This window comes from Chlorocebus sabaeus, chromosome 6 (genome assembly GCF_047675955.1).
Source record: "Chlorocebus sabaeus isolate Y175 chromosome 6, mChlSab1.0.hap1, whole genome shotgun sequence".
NCBI lineage: Eukaryota > Metazoa > Chordata > Mammalia > Primates > Cercopithecidae > Chlorocebus > Chlorocebus sabaeus.
Window position 1 is genome coordinate 58,022,998 of NC_132909.1, and position 19,335 is coordinate 58,042,332.

The following is a 19,335-nucleotide window of genomic DNA, read 5'->3' on the forward strand; positions in this document are numbered from 1 at the left end:
CAATGAGCTGAGATAGCACCACTGCACTCCAGTCTGGGGTGACAGAGCAAGACTCTGTCTCAAAAAAAAAAAAAAAAAGAAAGAAAAGGCTGGGTCAAAACAAATCTGGGGAGCTGAGTGTGGGAACGTCTTCATCTGCATAGCAGCCAGTTTCTTTTTTTTTTTTTTTTTTTTGAGACGGTGTCTTGCTGTGTCACCCAGGCTGGAGTGCAGTGGTGTGATCTCGGCTCACTGCAACCCCCATATCCCGGGTTCAAGTGATTCTCCTTTCTCAGCCTCTCGAGTAGCTGGGACTACAGGCACCCACCACCACGCCTGGCTAATTTTTGTAATTTTAGTAGAGATGGGGTTTCATCATATTGGTCAGGCTGGTCTTGAACTCCTGACCTCAGGTGATCTGCCCACCTCGGCCTCCCAAAGTGCTGGGATTACAGGCGTGAGCCACCACGCCCGGCCAGCCTTATGAATTTTGTTTTAAGTGGGACAAGAAGTCATCAGAGAGTTTTAAGCAGGGATGTGATCTGATTTCATTTTAAGGGATCATTTTGTTACTGTGTCACCACATTTCACAAGCCTTCCTTTCTCTCAGCCCATGTTGATTAAGATCTACGAACGGCTGGGCTCTGGGGACAAGGCAGGGTACAAGACAGACCGAGTGCAGTGGCTCACGGCTCAGAGAGACTGAGAGGATTCCTTGAGCCCAGCAGTTCAAGACCAGCCTCCTCCTACAAAAAATAAAAATAAAAAATTAGCTGGGCATGGTAGCATGTGCCTATATTCCCAGCTACTCGGGAGGCTGAGGCAGGAGAATTGCTTGAACCCAGGAGGTGGAGGTTGCTGTGAGCTGAGATTGCGCCACTGCACTCCAGCCTGGGCGACAGTGCAAGACTCAGTCTCAAAAAAAAGAAAAAAAAAAAAAGTCATAGGTGCAGATAAAGCTGACACATCATACCTAAATATTTAGAACTCAACAAGAAAGCAAGCACTCTGTAGCCAAGTCCATGAGATGTAGCCAAAGCTGTTCTCAAAGGGAAATTTGTAGCCTCCAAATGCATTTAATAGGAAATGAGGAGGAATGAAAACAATAGCATGGATGTCAGATTCAGATGAAGAGAAAAAAGTGCAGAAAGAGCCCTCAGAGATCTGAGTTCAGCTTCATAGATGGGGAAACTGAGGCCAAGAAAAGTTAAGTCACTTGCCAAAGGTTACAGAGCTGTTTATGACACAGCTGGAATTCAGAACCAGGTTTGGTTCCTCCCAAGCCACTGTCCAAGGACCATAGAGACTTCTGGCATTACTCACTATTGAATTGTATTTTTTAAATGACTTCATTTAAAAAAAGCAATATCAACATACCAAGAAGTCAAGACAAGAGTTTTTTTGTTCTTTTCAGTGAGCTTCCTGGTTGCTCAAATTTATGGTAAATAACTCCTCTTGCTAAGAGCTGTCGCTGTCTCCAGGAATGGTGCCTTGCAAAGCTTGATCCTTGAACTCTGGGTTGGGGGAAGTGAGGATGCAACTAGAGAGACTCTTGGATGTCCCCCAAAAATCAGGAAACAAGGAAAGAAAAACCTGGGTTTTAGAAGCAGGGTCAAAAAGAGGTTGAACAGGAAACAATTTCCAGGAAGCAATTTTGTAATCCTAACCCCTCCCCTTTCCCCGCCTGGCTTAGCCTCAGCCCCTGTCAGGAACTGATGGGGGTGGGGACTTTCCCAGGGTTGGTTCCCCGGCCCCCAGTCCAGGCAGGTATAAGGCCACCTCCCCAGGCCAGGACAACCCAGAAGCAAAAGAGAAGAGCTACCATGGCCTCTTGGAGCAGACGGCGACCCGAAAGGTAGGTCCCCACACTACCTGTCCTAGGCAGGTCTGACCCACATTCCAGCTGACCCAATGAAGTCACAGGGAGCAGATACAGACCTGGAGCCTGGGACAGATCAACCTTAACTATGACAGAAAGACTGACACATACACACACACACAGACACACACACACACACACACACACACACACACACCCCTGCAGAAGCCCAGTTGGGCGTGGGCAGGATGGAGCCGGGGGAGGCTTCTTATTAGAGGTCTGGGGCCACAGTGACCAAGGCTGTCCAGATCATGTCTGATGGCTGCTGGGCCAGGGAAGCCCTGGAGAAGGAGGGGAAGCTCCAGGCTTCCAAGGGTGCTAGGTGTAAACCACCCCTTCCCAAGGCCAAATGCCCACCCTCAGACCGGGCCAAAGCAGGATACACTTTTCATGTTCAGAGGCTGCAGTGAGCTATGATCATACCAATGCCCTCCAGCCTGGGCAATCGAGCAAGACCCTGTCTCAAAAACGTGAACCTGAACATCTGTCTTCCTCCAAGCACCCAACTGGTCAAGGCTGTACAGAAAGACTAGGATCCCAGAGCAGAGAACTCTTCATGGAAAAGAGGGCATTAGAGCTGGGGCTTTGCAGGATGAATAGGAGTTCACATCAAAACACAGAGCCAGGGAGACAAGGACTGACCCAGAAAACAAGCCAGATCAGAAGAAACTAGCAAGTTGGACTGAATAATTAGCAGCTCATGGGGACTAGGCTGGTGATGGGGAAGTATATTCATATTATGTGGGAGTTACACTCAGAAACTCAACCTTCTTAGAATTGTAATTCTCCCTGCAACAGGCGCCACTTCTGGCAGCTGTGGGGGGTGAGGGTAGAAGCTGGGAGAGGAGAAGGAAGCAACTGCCCTAGTCCAGGTAAGAGATGAGGTGGCATAGTCCAGGCTGGTAGCCGCAGAGATGGGAAGAAGTGGGCAAATTTGGGGATGTATTTTCACCTAGCTGAGTGTATTTTCACTGTAGTTTAGTAAGCATCTTCTGTTACTGCCTGCAGCCCAGGGGGCTTTCAACCCCATCTTTCTAGAACCCTGTTCCTGCTGCTGCTATTGGCGGCCTCAGCCTGCGGGGTCACCCTGAGCCCCAAAGACTGCCAGGTGTTCCGCTCAGACCATGGCAGCTCCATCTCCTGCCAACCACCTGCCCAAATCCCCAGCTACCTGCCAGCCGACACTGTGCACCTGGCCGTGGAGTTCTTCAACCTGACCCTCCTGCCAGCCAGCCTCCTCCAGGACGCCTCTAAGCTCCAAGAATTGCACCTCTCCAGCAACAGACTGGAAAACCTCTCACCCGAGTTCCTGCGGCCAGTGCCGCAGCTGAGGGTGCTGGATCTAACTCGAAACTCCCTGACCGGGCTGCCCCCAGGCCTCTTCCAGGCCTCAGCCACCCTGGACACCCTGGTGTTGAAAGAAAACCAGCTGGAGGTCCTGGAGGCCTCGTGGCTGCACGGCCTGAAAGCCCTGAGGCATCTGGACCTGTCCAGGAACTGCCTCCGGAAACTGCCCCCTGGGCTGCTGGCCAACTTCACCCTCCTGCGCACCCTTGACCTTGCGGAGAACCAGTTGGAGACCTTGCCCCCTGACCTTCTGCAGGGTCCGCTGCAATTAGAACGGCTACATCTAGAAGGCAACAAATTGCAAGAACTGGGAAAGGATCTCCTCGTGCCGCAGCCAGACCTGCGCTACCTTTTCCTGAACGGCAACAAGCTGGCCAGGGTAGCAGCTGGTGCCTTCCAGGGCCTGCGGCAGCTGGACATGCTGGACCTCTCCAATAACTCGCTGGCCAGCGTGCCCGAGGGGCTCTGGACATCCCTAGGGCGGCCAAACCGGGACATGTGGGATGGCTTTGACATCTCCAGCAACCCCTGGATCTGTGACCAGAACCTGAGCGACCTCTATCATTGGCTTCAGGCCCAAAAAGACAAGATGTTTTCCCAGAATGACACACGCTGTGCTGGGCCTGAAGCCGTGAAGGGTCAGACGCTCCTGGCAGTGGCTGAGTCCCAGTGAGACCTGGGCCTGGGGTTGAGGGTGGGGGGTCTGGTAGAACACTGCAACCCACTTAGCAAATAATCCTGCCTTTGGCCGGGCGCGGTGGCTCATGCCTGTAATCCCAGCACATCGGGAGGCCAAGGCGGGCGGATCACGAGGTCAGGAGATCGAGACCATCCTGGCTAACACGGTGAAACCCCATCTCTACTAAAAATACAAAAAAAAAAATTAGCCAGATGTGGTGGCGGGCACCTGTAGTCTCAGCTACTTGGGAAGCTGAGGCAGGAGAATGGTGTGAACCCGGGAGGCAGAACTTGCAGCGAGCTGAGATCACACCATTGCACTCTAGCCTGGGCAACAGAGCAAGATTCTGTCTCAAAAATAAAAATAATAATAATAATAATAATAATAATAATCCTGCCTTTTACAGGTGAGCCTCAGGGCTGTCCATTATGGCTGGGACCCCATTTCACCCACGCATGCTTCTAAAACACACGATGGACTTTCCTTACCCATGCCCAAGATGTGCCCTCTCTCTGGAATGCCGTTCCCCGTTTCCCAGATCTCTTGATCTCTGGGTTCTCCCAGCCCCCTTGTCCTTCCCTCCGGCTGAGCCCTGGCCACACAGGGCCTGCCTTTCTCTGACTGTGTCTTCCCCAAGTCAGGGGGCTCTCTGAGTGCAGGGTCTGGTGCTGAGTCCCACTTAGCTTGGGGTCAGACCCAAGGGGTTTAATAAATAACTCTTGAAAACTGGATCGGATGAATTGGCTTTTGTTGTGTTCCTAGCATCTTCTCAAATCAACTTCGTAGGACTCCAGGGTCAAGGAGGAAAAGAGGCATAGCCCAGGCCCTGGGGTGTGGGATGTGGTCTCCCTAGGGGGTGACAGTTGGGATCAAAGGCCTGTGACTTTTCCTCTCCCTTCCCCCATCCTGGGACCTAACTGGAAATAAAACCTTGACCGTTGCCCGGGTGTCATTTTACCAGTGGATTTCTGCCAGGGCTTGTGTCCTAGGAGAAGGTTTAAGTTAAACCAGATTGCCCAGGTCTCCAAACAATTTGTTGTCCCGGCTGGAGGTCATCTAAGGGGGCACCTGCCCCGTGCAAGGTTGCAGGGGCGGGATGGGGCCGAAGGGATGGGCGGGGTCCCAGGCCCACCTGTTTATATGGCATTGGCCATGTGGGGGCTGCAATCAGATTTGGGAGACCCTGGGGCTTGGGGTATCTCCAGTTTTCCCAGCTCCCTAAAAGATGAACATGCAGCGTGGTGCCGTGGCTCACACCTGTAATCCCTTTGGAGGCTAAGGCAGGCAGATAACCCGAGGTTAGGAGTTCGAGACCAGTCTGGTCAACATGCCAAAACCCTGTCTCTACTAAAATACAAAATACAAAAATTAGCCAGGCATAATGGCATGTGCCTGTCATACCAGCTACTCGGGAGGGTCAGGCAGGAGAATCACTCGAACCTGGGAGGTGGAGGTTGCAGTGAGCCAAGATTGCGCCACTGCCCTCCAGTCTGGGTGACAGAGTGAAACTGTGTCTCTAAATAAGTACATAAATAAATAGACCATGCCTACATCTGTGGTCATTCCAGCCACGGCAATGAAAAGGCAGGGTTGTGGGGTCCAGCAGGGCTAGGTTTGAATAGGATCCCTGGCTGGGCGTGGTGACTCATGCCTGTAATCCTAGCACTTTGGGAGGCCAAGATGGGTGAATCACGAAGTCAGGAGTTCCAAACCAGCCTGACCCATATGGTGAAACCCCGTGTCCACTAAAAATACAAAAATTAGCTAGGTATGGTGGCGGGCGCCTGTAATCCCAGCTACTCGGGAGGCTGAGGCAGGAGAATCACTTGAACCGGGGGGGCAGAGGTTGCAGTGAGCCGAGATTGCACCACTGCACTCCAGCCTGGGTGACAGAGTCAGATGCTGTCTCAAAAAAAAAAAAAAAAAAAAAAGGAATAGGATATTCATCTGCTATGGTACGCAGGGCAAATCATTTACCGTATCTGAGCCTCAGCTTGCTCAGCTGTAAAATGGGGATCCTAGGGAAAGGGCAGGTCTGGCTTCTGGTTAGTTAAGGGGCAGATTAAGAAATAAAAAGAAGCTGGGTGCAATGGCTCACACCTGTAATCCCAGCAATTCGGGAGGCTGAGGTGGAAGGATCACTTGGGCCTTAGGGGTTCAAGACCAACCTGTGGTCAACACAGGGAGATCTCTTCTCTACAAAAAGTTAAAAAAAAAGTTAGCTGGGCGTGGTGGTGTGTGCCTGTGGTCCCAGCTACTCAGGAGGCTGAGGCGGGAGGATCACCTGAGCCTGGGAAGGCAAGGCTGCAGTGAGCTGTGATCACACCACTGCACTCTAGCCCTGGGCAACCGAGCAAGACCCAGTCTCAAAAATCGATAAATAGTAATAATTAATGATGAGAAAAGTCATCAGCGACTTGGCCAAGGTCACTCAGCAGGGCCATAGGGGCTGTGATCGCATGGACCATCTCCATGGCAACAGCAGTGAGGGTGACAGGTGGACAAACTTGGTATGATAAAGTATAATAGATCAATCTTTTGCATCCAGCGTTCCCGGATTGCTATGGCAACCGCAGAGCACCGGGCTAGCCCAAGGAGAGGGCGAGGGAAGCCTGGAGCCACACCCCCTGGGCACGCCCCCACACGGCCTCTCCCCATTGGTCAGTTCCGGAGGCCCCCCCACTCCGCAAGCAGATATAAGATGGGCGGGGCCAGTGAGCAAGGGGTGGAGACTCCAGCGTGGGGTCAGTGGAGACACCTGGGGTCTGAAGCCGCTCGCTCACAGGTGAGTGCCCTGAGGGCGGCGTCCAGGAGCGTCCCCCGGGCTCAGGAGAGGAGCTCCAGATAGGGTGGTTGGGCGAAGGTCCGGCGGCGTGGGACGGGTACGACGGGCCAGAGCAGGTGGCTGGGACCCTTGGCCCAGTTGGCCCCAGCTCAGGACCCAGTTGGGCGAGGACCAGGCCTCAGAGGACGCGGGGTGGCAACCGGAGGGATCGCAGGCGGCAAGTCGAACTCCCCCCTCTAACTCTAGCTGGCTGCGTGACCTTGGGACCAGTATGGACCTGTTGCGTGCCTCAGTTGCCCTGCCTGTCAAATGAGCTGTGAGTGGACTAGGACTCAGCAGCTATCACCTCCAGCCGTCCGGGGTGCTTGGGCAGTTCTGGGCCCAGGCAGGGGCTGCAGGGGTAGCAGGGACCTCCCCCATCTAACAAAACAGGAAACAGCCCAGAGAGGTGAAGGCGCTTGCCAAAAATCACACAGCAGGCCAGGTGCAGTGTCTCATGCCTGTAATCCCAGCACTTTGGGAGGCTGAGGCGGACGGATCACTTGAGCCCAGGAGTTTGAGACTTGCCTGGGCAACAGGGCGAAACCTCGTTTCTACTAAAAATACAAAAATTAGCCGAGCATGGTGGCACGTGGGTAATCCCAGCTAACTGGGAGGCTGAGGCAGAAGAATCACTTGAACCTGGGAGGCAGAGACTGCAGTGAGCTGAGATGGCGCCACTGCTCTCCAGCCTGGGCAAGAGAGAGATTCTGTCTTTAAAAAATAATACATAAATAAATAAAAATAACACCGCAATTAATGGTAGCATTTGAACCCAGGTGTCTCTCACCTCAGAGACCATGCTTCAAGTCACTCCAGCAACCCCACCTTGCCAGAGGCTCATTATTGGACACCTGTGTACAGAGCTCTGGACATGCATTGTCTGAACCTCGCAGAATGCCCCATTATTCAGATGAAGAAACTGAGGCCTCAAGAGGTTTATTTGACAGGATCTGATGCCTGGGCAGGTGCCCCCCTTACTCAATCCTGCCCTGCAGGGTGACCCTGTTTGCAGCACGATGTCCGAAGACGAGGCGGCTCACATCCCCAGAACCAGCGGCTCAGATTCCCAGACCCAGCAGGTGAGGGCTGCCCCTCCCATGGAGCGGGGACACAAGGAATTGTGTAGGACAGTCCCTTCTAGGAGAGTTTCAGGCCAGGTATCCCGCCCCACTCCTCTCCTTGCTGGGAAAACCTGACTCATAAAATATTTTGGTCCATGGAGGAGATGGTCTATTTCCTAGTGGAGGCTTAATGAGGCCCTGGGAGGGGAGTGTCTCTCGGACACCCAGCTGGCTTTTGTGGACCCTACTCAACCCTTTCCCTCTCCTCTGATCCCTGGGACTCCACCTGTATCCTTTTGTCTCCACGTCCACCATCATGGCGCCCTCAATAACAACAACAATAGTAAGAGCAGCAATCACTGTATCGGTTGCAAGGGTTTCATGTATATTGGCTCCTTGAATACCCCATCACAACCCTAGTAATGCATTTCATAGATGGGGAAACCAAGGCACTGAATGGCTCAGTTCCTTGCCCAAGTTCACACAGCTTGGAGGCAGTTGAACCAGAAGTGAACAGAGGCCATTGTGCTCCAGGGGCGGTGCTCTGAACCCCCAAACTCGAACATCTCCTCCCTCTAGCAGACAGATCACAGTCGACCCTTTAACAACACGGGTTTGAACTGCACAGGTCAGGCTGGGCACGGTGGTTCACGCCTGTAATCCCAGCACTTTGAGAGGCCAAACGGGCAGATCACCTGAGGTCAGGAGTTTGAGACCAGCCTGGCCAACATGGTGAAACCCTGTCTGTACTAAAAGTATGAGAATTAGCTGGGCGTGGTGGCAGGTGCCTGTATTCCCAGCTACTCAGGAGCCTGAGGCAGGAGAATCGCTTGAACCCTGGAGGCGGGGGTTGCAGTGAGCCGCGATCACGCCACTGCACTCCAGCCTGGGTAACAAGAACGAGACTTCATCTCAAAAAAAAAAAAAGGCCAGGTGGGGTGATGGCTGCCTGTAATCCCAGCTAATTGGGAGGCTGAGGCAGGAGAATCTCTTGAACCCAGGAGACAGAAGTATGCAGAACTTTTCCGACCAAATGCAGATAAAAAAAAATACAGTCTTTGGCCAGGTGCAGTGGTTCATGCCTATAATCCCAGCATATTAGGAGACTGAAGCGGGAGGATCACTTGAGCCAGGAGTTCAAGACCAGCATGGTCAACACAGCAAGACCCCATCTCTATAAAATAAAATAAAATTAGCTGGGCACAGTGGTGTGCACCTGTAATCCCAGGTACTTGGAGACTGAGGTGGGAGGATTGCTTGAGCCTGGGAGGCTGAGGCTGCAGGGAGCTGTGCTTGAATCATTGCCCTCCAGCCTGGGCAACAGAGCAGGACCTTGTCTCTATTGAAAACAAAAAAATTGTGACCAGGCGCCGTGGCTCACGCCTGTAATCCCAGCACTTTTGGAGGCTGAGTTGGGTGGATCACCTGAGGTCAGAGTTCGAGACCAGCCTGGCCAACATAGTGAAACCCTATTTCTACTTTAAAAAAAAAAAAAAAAAAAAGGCTGGGTGTGGTGGCTCACACCTATAATCCCAGCACTTTGGGAGGCCGAGGTGGGCGGATCACCTGAGGTTGGGAGTTTGAGACCAGCCTGACCAACATGGAGAAACTCCATCTTTACTAAAAATACAAAAAAAAAAAAAAAAAAAAAAAGGCTGGATATGGTGGTGCATCCCTGTAATCCCAGCTCTTCGGGAGGCTGAGGCAGGAGAATCACTTGAACCCAGGAGGCAGAGGTTGCACTGAGCTGAGATTGCACCACTGCACTCCAGCCTGGGCAATAAAAGCAAAACTGTCTTAAATAACAATAATAATAATAATTGCCAGGTGTGGTGGTGGGCGCCTGTAATCCCAGCTACTTGGGAGGCTGAGGCAGGAGAATCATTTGAATCCAGGAGGAGGAGGTTGCAGTGAGCTGAGATGGTGCCACTGTACTCCAGCCTGGGCGACAAGTGTGAAACCCCATCTCAACAAAAGAAAACAAAATTGTAATGCTCTGTGTACACCATGGGAAGAGGAGCCTGTGAGTTAAGGAACCATGACATTCTCACATCCACATGTATCTTCACTGCCTCTACATGGCAGGGTGTTCCGTACTCTATCCTTCCACTCTCCCATCCCTCGTCCTGGCCTAGAGAGGGGAAGTAGGTTGAGGTATGGCTGGGGCCCCACTTCCCCCAGGGCCCCCCCTGATGCCAGCCTTTCCCACAGAATGTGGTGCAGCGTGTGGTGGCTCTGCCCCTGGTCAGGGCCACATGCACCGCGGTCTGCGATGCTTACAGCGCGGCCAAGGACAGGCACCCGCTGCTGGGCTCTGCCTGCCGCCTGGCTGAGAACTGCGTGTGCGGCCTCACCACCCGTGCCCTGGACCACGCCCAGCCGCTGCTGGAGCACCTGCAGCCCCAGCGTGAGTGCCCCAGCTCATTTTCCCAGAACTGTGGCTTGCCCCCCGTCCCATCCTCCTTGGTCTATCTGCATGACATTCCTGGGAATCATCTTCAGCCTAACCTGTCCCACTGCCATGCTGCCTCTCCTCAATCTCTGCACTTAAGTCCCTCTTTAATCTGATCACCAGCTGGGCATGGCGGCTCATGCCTATGATCCCAGCGCTTTGGGAGGCCGAGGCAGGAGGCATCACTTGAGGCCAGGAGTTCAAGACCAGCCGAGGCAACATAGTGAGATCCTGTATCTCAAAAAAAAAAAAATTTTTTTTTTAAATCTGGCTGGGTGTGGTGGCTCATGCCTGTAATCCCAGCACTTTGTGAGGCTGAGGCAGGTGGATCACGAGGTCAGGAGTTCAAGACCAGCCTGGCCAACATAGTGAAACCCCGTCTCTACTAAAAATACAAAACTTAGCCGGGTGTGGTGGCAGGCACCTGTAATCCCAGGTCCTCGGGAGGCTGAGGCAGGAGAATTGTTTGAACCTGGGAGGCAGAGGTTGCAGTGAGCCAAGAATGCACCATTGCACTCCAGCCTGGGCAACAGCGTGAGACTCCATCTCAAAAAAAAAAAAAAAAATATATATATATATATATATATATATATATATATATATGTATGTGTGTGTGTGTGTGTATATATATGTGTGTATATATAATCTGATCCCCTGCCAGGCATGGTGGCTCATGCCTGTAATCCCAGTATTTTAGGAGTCTGAGGCAGGCGGATCACTTGAGGTCAGGAGTTCGAGACCAGCCTGGCCAACATAGTGAAACCCCGTCTCTACTAAAAATATAAAACTTAGCTGGGTGTGGTGGCAGGCACCTGTAATCCCAGATACTCGGGAGGCTGAGGCAGGAGAATTGTTTGAACCTGGGAGGCAGAGGTTGCAGTGATCCAAGACTGCACCATTGCATTCCAGCCTGGGCAACAGAGTGAGACTCCATCTCAAAAAAAAAAAAAATATATATATATATATATGTGTGTGTGTGTGTGTGTGTGTGTATATATATAATCTGATCCCCTGCCAGGCATGGTGGCTCATGCCTATAATCCCAGTACTTTAGGAGTCTGAGGCAAGCGGATCACTTGAGGTCAGGAGTTGGAGACCAGCCTGGCCAACATGGTGAAACCCCATCTCTACTAAAAATACAAAAATTAGCCAGGTATGGTGGTGGGCGCCTGTAATCCCAACTCCAACAGAGGCTGAAGCAGGAGAATCGCTTGAACCTGGGAGACGGGTCCCAGGGTCCAGTGGCAAGCCGAAATTGTGCCACTGTACTCCAGCCTGTGTGATAGAGCTAGACTCTGTCTCAAAAATAAATAAATCTGATCTCCGGCCCTCTCCCCTTACCTGTTTACTGGTGGGGCCCCTCCTCTCTGTCCGTATTCCATCTGTCTCCCTGTTCCCCCTCGTTTGTTGGCCTGACATGCCTTGGGTCCATTAGTCTCTCCAGGCCCCCTCCCCTCTGTGCCTGCCTCTGCCTGTCCTGAGCCCGGCAGCCTCCGCTCTGCAGTTCTCACATTTCTGTGGACCCCTGAGCCGATGACGGGGTGGGGGGGACTATAGGACCCTTGGCCTATAGTCTGAACCATGAAGAGGGTCACCTGAGGGTCTCAGCCTAGCACCTCCTCACCTCCATCTCAGCCAGCTTCTGTGACCTTGAGTCTGTCCGCTGGGCCATCTGAGCTGGGCACAGCTGCAAAGTCACCTTGGTGCTGGGAGAACAGGGTGGGTGGCAGGGCCCAGGCAGGAGAACAGAGGAGGCAGTGCCCAACCCAGTGGCATACCCACACCCTCAGGGCGCCCAGTCTCACCTAGGGAGGCAGCCAGGTCCCCCTGTGGTCTAAGCCTTCTCCGCATCTCCCTCTACTGGCGTCTGTCTCCAGGAGCCTCGGGTATCTGCCCCAGTGTCTTTGTGGCTTCTTGCTGTAAGGTCTCAGGAAGCTTGTGCCTCTCCTGGTGTGGGTCTCGTCTCCATCATTCTGTTTGGTCTCTCCCTGTCTCTCCTGGTCTCCTTCCTTCTCTGTCTCTGCTTCTCTCTCTAGCATTCCCTCCCTCTACAACTCTCACTGTGTCCCTATCTCCCTCTGCATCTCCCCGAGTCTCCTTGCCTCTCTCCCTCCGTTCAGTGGCCTCCGTGAACAGTCTCGCCTGCAGGGGCCTGGACAAGCTGGAGGAGAAGCTTCCCTTTCTGCAGCAACCTTCGGAGACGGTACCTCAGATAACTAGACATGGGGACCTCCAGTGGGGGCAGGCCAGAGTAGACGCGGGAAGGAGGAAGGGATGGTGCCAGCCAGGCTTTTAGTTAACTCGAGAAAAAACAGCCAGGTTAAGATAACTGCAATATATATATATACACACACACACATATACACACACACATACATGTGTGTGTATATATGTATATATAGTATACATGTACATATATTTATACATGTATATATGTATATATGCATATATAGGTATATGTGTGTATATATGTGTATATGTGTGTGTGTATATATATGTATTGCTAGTAAGGGCGGGTAACTGCCTCAACACCCTCTGAGGGAAGGATTTTATCACCCCTTTTATAGGGGAAACTGAGGCACGGAGCCAGGAGGAAGTCCAGGCATCTTTGAGTCCCAGCCCCAGGGAACTAGGGTGGCAGAAATGGAGCTGGAGTCCCGCGGTGCCTGGAGTAGGGGGGGCCCTTCCTTCCAGGTGGTGACCTCGGCCAAGGACGCGGTGGCCAGCAGTGTCACGGGTGTGGTGGACCTGGCCCGGCGTGGCCGGCGCTGGAGTGTGGAGCTGAAGCGCTCCGTGAGCCATGCCATGGACGTTGTGCTGGAAAAATCAGAGGAGCTGGTGGATCACTTCCTACCCATGACGGAGGAAGAGCTCGGTGAGGACGACACCCTCATCCCTAACCGCTGAGGAGTCCTGCCCAGTCCCCATCCCCCTGTGGTACAGATCAGAGAGGTCTGAGACTCACCCAAGGTCACACAGCAGATCAGGAAACACAGTACTTGAAACCAGGCCTGTCCTCCCTCCCAGTCACTTCCATGGTCTCCCAACCTGCATCCTGCCAGGAGTCAGAATACCCAGACCCTAAGGGCATATAGGGCTTTTAGACTTGAGGTCCCAAACTGGTGGACCCCCTAAATGCCTATGCAGTGTGTTTTAAATATTTTCATTCTTTGCATGCATTTAACAACCAGATTTTGCATTACATGTCCCAATTCTTGGCTTGTTTTGAAAAACTAGACACACTGCCAGGCACCGTGGCTCACGCCTGTAATCCCAGCACTTTGTGAGGCCAAGGCGGGCGGATCACGAGGTCAGGAGATCGAGACTAGCCTGGCCAACATAGTGAAACCCCATCTCTACTAAAAATACAAAAAATTCGCTGGGTGTGTTGGTGGGTGCCTGTAATCCCACTTACTTGGGAGGCTGAGGCAGGAGAATCACTTGAACCCGGGAGGTGGAGGTTGCAGCGAGCCGACATTGTGCCACTGTACTCCAGCCTGGATGACAGTGCGAGACTCCATCACACAAAAAAAGATAAAAGAAAAACTAGACACAGCGAATAGGGTCTGCCCCTTCAGATGGTTTGCTGAACCCCACTAGTCTTCAGTGGTTTATATCGTATCTACTTTGATGGTTTTGGTACCTGCCTGGCCCTGGAGACCATGTGAATGTTCAACCCCAGCCTTTCAGCACTGGAAGAATGTATGGGCTTTACCCCACCTTAGCAGAAAAGCAGCAAAGCGGCCGGGCGCGGTGGCTCACACTTGTAATCCCAGGACTTTGGGAGGTCAAGGTGGGCCGATCATGAGGTCAGGAGATCGAGACCATCCTGGCTAACACAGCGAAACCCCATCTCTACTGAAAACACAAAAAATTAGCCGGGCATGGTGGCAGGCGCCTGTAGTACCACCTACTCAGGAGGGTGAGGCAGAAGAATGGCATGAACCTGGGAGGCGGAGCTTGCAGTGAGTCGAGATGGCACCATTGTACTCCAGCCTGGGTGACAGAGCAAGACTCCATCTCCAAAAAAAAAAAAAAAAGGCAGTGAGGCATTGATTAGGTACTTCTTGTGTGCCAGGCGCTCCTGAATTTTTTTTTTTTTTTTTTTTTTTTGAGACAAAATTTCACTCTGTCACCCAGGCTGGAGTGCAGTATTGCGATCTCAGTTCACTACAACCTCTGCCTCCTGGGTTCAAGCGATTCTCTGGCCTCAACCTCCTGAGTAACTCGGATTACAGGCATCCACCACTACACCCGGGTAATTTTTGTGTATTTAGTAGAGATGCAGTTTCGCGTGTTGGCCAAACTCCTGACCTCAGGTGATCTGCTTGCCTTGACCTCCCTAAATGCTGGGATTACAGGCGTGAGTCCACCACACCCAACTACCTTTTTTTTTTTTTTTTTTTGAAATGGAGTCTTGCTCTGTCGCCCAGGCTGGAGTGCAGTTGTGTGATCTCGGCTCACTGCAGCCTCCGCCTCCGGGGTTCAAGCGATTCTCCTGCCTCATCTTCCTGGACAGCTGGGAATAGACTGGACACCACATCTGGCTGATTAAAAAAATTTTTTTTCTAGAGATGGGGTCTTGCCATGTTGGCCAGGCTGGTCTCCAACTCCTGGGCTCAAGTGATCCCCCTGCCTTGGCCTCCCAAAGCGCTGAGATTACAGGTGTGAGCCACTGTGCCTGGACTATGATATATTCTTTTTTATTTTCACCATGTCTCGTGTGGATTTTCTTTTTTTATTTTTTCATTCTTTTTTAAATTTTAATCTTTTTTGAGATGGGGTCTTGCTCTGTTGCCTAGACTAGAGGGCAGTGGCGTGATCATAGCTCACTGTAGCCTTGAATTCCTGGGCTCAAGTGATCTTCCTGCCTCAGCTTCTCAAGCAGCTGGGACTATAGGCACACACCACACTGTGCCCAGCCCTGGCTAATTTCCGTATTTCTTTTTTAGAGATGGGGTCTTGCTATATTGCCTAAGCTGGTCTCAAAGTAATCCTCCCTGGGCTCAAGCAGTCCTCCCATCTCGGCCTCCCAAAGTGCTGGGATTACAGGTGCATGCCGCTGCACCCAACCTATATGTTTTAAAGGCTGCTTAACTCAGCACTTTGGGAGTCCGAGGCAGGCGGATCAGTTGAGCTCAGGAGTTCTAGACCAGCCTGGCCAACATGGTGAAACCCTACTAAAAAAACAAAACTTTAGTAGAGGTTTCACCTCTACTAAAAATAGAGGTGAAACCTCTACTAAAAATACAAAACTTAATCGAGTGTGGAGGTGCACGCCTGTGGTCCCAGCTCCTTAGGAGGCTGAGGCAGGAGAATCGCTTGATCCTGGGAGGCGGAGCTTGCAGTGAGCCGAGATCGCACCACCGCACTCCAGTCTGGGCGACAGAGCAAGGATCCGTCTCAAAAAAAAAAAAAAAAAAAAAAAGGTTAGGCAGTTTGGGGCCAACGTGCCTGGGTTCCAATCCAGATCTGCTTCTTGTATCTTGCAGGATCTCACCTCTCCCTTGCCTCAGTTTTCCTCCTGTGTAAAACAGGACCCACCATAGTGCCTACATCTTACAGCTTGGGGAAGACCAAATGGGTTGATGTCAGTCGAGGGGAACTGTGAATGTGGGAACCTGTGGCTTCTGTACCCAGAGGTGGGAGAGCAGAGGTGGAGGGGTTGGCCGTGCTGACCCCGCGCTGTCCCCGAATCCTGTCCTCCAGCGGCACTGGCGGCTGAGGCCGAGGGCCCGGAAGTGGGTTCGGTGGAGGATCAGAGGAGACAGCAGGGCTACTTTGTGCGCCTCGGCTCCCTGTCGGCGCGGATTCGCCACCTGGCCTACGAGCACTCTCTGGGGAAACTGAGGCAGAGCAAACACCGTGCCCAGGACACCCTGGCCCAGCTGCAGGAGACGCTGGAGCTGGTGAGAGCCCGCTGCCCGCCCCTGCTCCGGGATGCAGGCCAATCAGTATGGATTGAGCGCCAGCTGAATACCGAACCCCGGGCTAGCCTGAAGCGGGAGGCGGAGCTGGGTGCAGCTGTCTCCAGCTGTGTGTGTTCAGCGCTGGGGGAACCCAGACCTGGAGGAGCCCAGGGGTGTCATGACTCTGCCTGGTTAGTCGGGGAGGGGTTTTGTGGAAGAGGGGAAGGTGGAGCTGGAATTTAGAGTGAGTTAGGGTAGGTCAGAAGAGAACCTTCCTCTTCTGGTGCCCTCCTCCTCAGAATCCTCCCATCCTCCGCTCTTCCCTCCCCACAGCAGCCACCAGAGGGCATCTGTGAGCCCCTGAGTCAGGTCCGTCTCGTCTCTACCCACAGCCCTCTATGGCTCCCACCTGCCTGGGGGTCCAAGCCCAAGTCTTCCCCACGGCCCTGCACAACCTGCCTCTGTCTCCTAAATGCTTACTGAGGCCAAATCAGTGGTCCTGGACCCCACCCCCACCCCCACCCCCAGATCCCTCAGCTCTGAAGACCACCATCTCTGTCCTTGCAGATAGACCACATGCAGTGTGGGGTGACCCCCACCACCCCGGCCCGCCCCGGGAAGGTGCACGAGCTATGGGGGGAATGGGGCCAGTGCAATCCGAAGACCCGCCGCCGGAGCCAGGTGAGACTTTCAGGGCGCCAGGTGAGACCGCAGGAGTGCCAGGTGAGGTGGTGTCTGCCGCCAGGCCGCGGAGGAAGACGGGGAGTGACGGATTCTGGATCAGTCCAGTGCTGTCGGGGACCCAGCTCAAGCTATCTCAAACCAACTGCTGAGTCAGCTAGTTGAGGTGTCCATGGGGGGAAACTGAGGCAGGTTTAAGTCCCACTGTGTGTTTATTTTACTTATGTATGTATTTTGAGATGGAGTTTTATTGTTTTATTATTTTATTTATTTTTAAGATGCAGGGAGGTGGGGAGAGAGGGGGTGCTGGCCCAGGCAAGCAGTTGTCCCTGGCTTCCCGCTCCTTCTCTCTTTCCCGCCCTCCACATTCTCTCCCTGATCCTATAGCCTGAACCATGTCTCCACCTTCCGCTTCATTTATTTATTTATTTTTTGAGACGGAGTCTGGCTCTGTTGCCCAGGCTGGAGTGCAGTGGCCAGATCTCAGCTCACTGCAACCTCTGCCTCCCGGGTTTACGCCATTCTCCTGCCTCAGCCTCCTGGGTAGCTGGGACTACAGGCACCCGCCACCTCGCCCGGCTAGTTTTTTGTATTTTTTAGTAGAGACGGGGTTTCACCGTGTTAGCCAGGATGGTCTCCATCTCCTGACTTCATGATCCGCCTGTCTAGGCCTCCTGAAGTGCTGGGATTACAGGCTTGAGCCACTGTGCCCAGCCCACTTTATTTTTATTTATTATTTATTTGAGATGGAGTCTCACTCTGTCACCCAGGCTGGAATGAGTGGCGCCATCTCAGCTCACTGCAACCTCCGCCTTCCGGGTTCAAGCGATTCTCCTGTCTTAGCCTCCTGAGTAGCTGGGACTACAGGCGCCCATCACCACACCTGGCTAATTTTTGTATTTTTGGTAGACACGGGATTTTGCCATGTTGACCAGGCTAGTCTTGAACTCCTGACCTCAGGTGATCTGCCCGACTCGGCCACCCAAAGTGCTGGGATTACAGGTGTGAGCCACCGCACCCAGCCCCATTGTGTGTTTATGAAGGAGACCAAGGCAGGGCTGGGTCACGTTCTGTGTCTATGGGGGACAGGACTATGAGGTCTATGAGACAGGTTGACAGCCCCACTGTAGGTCCATCAGAGAAACTGAGGCAGGACAGCAGTCCTCCTGGGCGTCCATAGGGGAAACTGAGGTCCCTGCCCCCTGCAGGCCGAGCTGGAGACGCTGGTGCTGTCCCGCAGCCTGATGCAGGAGCTGCAAGGCACGGTAGAGGCACTGGAGTCCAGTGTGCGGGGCCTGCCCCCCAGCGCCCAGGAGAAGGTGGCTGAGGTGCGGCGCAGCGTGGATGCCCTGCAGACCGCCTTCGCTGATGCCCGCTGCTTCGGGGACGTGCCAGCGGCCGTGCTGGCCGAGGGCCGGGGTAGCGTGGCCCGTGCACACGCCTGCGTGGATGAGCTGCTGGAGCTGGTGGTGCAGGCCGTGCCGCTGCCCTGGCTGGTGGGACCCTTTGCACCCATCCTTGTGGAGCGACCCGAGCCCCTGCCTGACCTGGCGGACCAGGTGGATGAGGTCATCGGGGGCCCTGACCCCCGCTGGGCGCACCTGGACTGGCCGGCCCAGCAGAGAGCCTGGGAGGCCCAGCACAGGGATGGGAATGGGGACGGGGATGGGATGGGTGTCGCCGGGGACATCTGTGAGCAGGAACCCGAAACCCCCAGCTGCTCGGTCAAGCACACCCTGATGCCTGAGCTGGACTTCTGACCACATGGGCCAGTGGAGGCTGGGAGGAAAGGCCACCTGCACGCCCAGATCCCTGCTGCCCCCTGGTGGCCACACGTAAGCACGAGGTCTTGGCCTTGACCCTTCTGTGGAATCAGACCCAACTCAGGATCCCTGACCACCTTTTTGGTATTAGACTCTCCCATTTTTTCCTTGCACATATGGACAGAGAGGCCCAGGGGGAGCAGGACCTCGAACCCAATTCAGGCCAACTTGAACCACGAGCTGGGTTCTTCACCTATGTCCTGCTCCCCAGCTCCATGAAGCTAATCCAAACCTCTCCAAGAGGTTGGGCACAGTGGCTGATGCCTCTAATCTCAGCACTTTGGGAGGCCGAGGCGGGTGGATCATCTGAGGTCAGGAGTTCGAGACCATCCTGGCCAACATGATGAAACCCCATCTCTATTAAAAAAAAAAAAAAAAAAAGAAAAAAAGAAAAAAAGCCAGGCGTGGTGGCGGGCATCTGTAGTCCCAGCTACTTGTGAGGCTGAGGCAGGAGAATTGCTTGAACCCAAGAGGCGGGAGGTTGCAGTGAGCAGAGATTGCGCCACTGTACGCCAGCCTGGGTGACAGAGCGAGACTCTATCTAAAAAATAATAACAGCCTCCCCAAGAAACAAACACATTTTGCCCAATGCCTTCTGTTTGGGGCTTTAAAAAGTGAGCCCTGGCTGGGTGTGGTGGCTGATGCCTGTAATCACAGCACTGTGGGAGGCGAAGGCGGGAGGACTGCTTGAGCCCAGG

At 53.3% G+C, this 19,335-nt stretch overlaps 2 protein-coding genes across 3 annotated transcripts; both read left to right on the plus strand.

Moving 5' to 3' along the window:
- The first annotated feature begins 374 nt into the window (after window positions 1-374).
- Window positions 375-5,405, plus strand: LRG1 (leucine rich alpha-2-glycoprotein 1). Of its 2 annotated transcripts, none has more exons than XM_073017086.1 (2): window positions 375-1,834; window positions 2,897-4,614. In XM_073017086.1, the coding sequence occupies exons 1-2, from the start codon at window positions 1,695-1,697 to the stop codon at window positions 3,876-3,878; spliced, it is 1,122 nt and encodes a 373-aa protein (XP_072873187.1). In that variant the 5' UTR covers window positions 375-1,694; the 3' UTR covers window positions 3,879-4,614. The 2 variants fall into 2 exon arrangements, with proteins under 2 accessions (XP_072873187.1, XP_007993004.2); XM_007994813.3 differs by having other exon boundaries at window positions 376-1,834; window positions 2,867-5,405.
- Window positions 5,406-6,622: 1,217 nt separating this feature from the next.
- On the plus strand, window positions 6,623-19,022 carry PLIN5 (perilipin 5). Its single transcript, XM_007994814.3, has 8 exons — window positions 6,623-6,669; window positions 7,707-7,790; window positions 9,984-10,179; window positions 12,345-12,427; window positions 12,919-13,099; window positions 15,934-16,133; window positions 16,701-16,814; window positions 18,023-19,022. Exons 2-8 carry the CDS (start codon window positions 7,728-7,730, stop codon window positions 18,572-18,574), a joined length of 1,389 nt encoding a protein of 462 aa, XP_007993005.3. The 5' UTR covers window positions 6,623-6,669; window positions 7,707-7,727; the 3' UTR covers window positions 18,575-19,022.
- Window positions 19,023-19,335: the final 313 nt, after the last annotated feature.

Bases quoted from the DNA above. Each gene is read 5' to 3' on its own strand.
- PLIN5 (XM_007994814.3), top strand. From the start codon at position 7,728: ATGTCCGAAGACGAGGCGGCTCACATCCCCAGAACCAGCGGCTCAGAT. The intron at 10,180-12,344 runs GTGAGTGCCCCA...CCCTCCGTTCAG, and splicing joins GGAGCACCTGCAGCCCCAGC to TGGCCTCCGTGAACAGTCTC. The intron at 12,428-12,918 runs GTACCTCAGATA...CCTTCCTTCCAG, and splicing joins TGCAGCAACCTTCGGAGACG to GTGGTGACCTCGGCCAAGGA.
- LRG1 (XM_007994813.3), top strand. From the start codon at position 1,695: ATGGGGGTGGGGACTTTCCCAGGGTTGGTTCCCCGGCCCCCAGTCCAG. The intron at 1,835-2,866 runs GTAGGTCCCCAC...TACTGCCTGCAG, and splicing joins AGCAGACGGCGACCCGAAAG to CCCAGGGGGCTTTCAACCCC.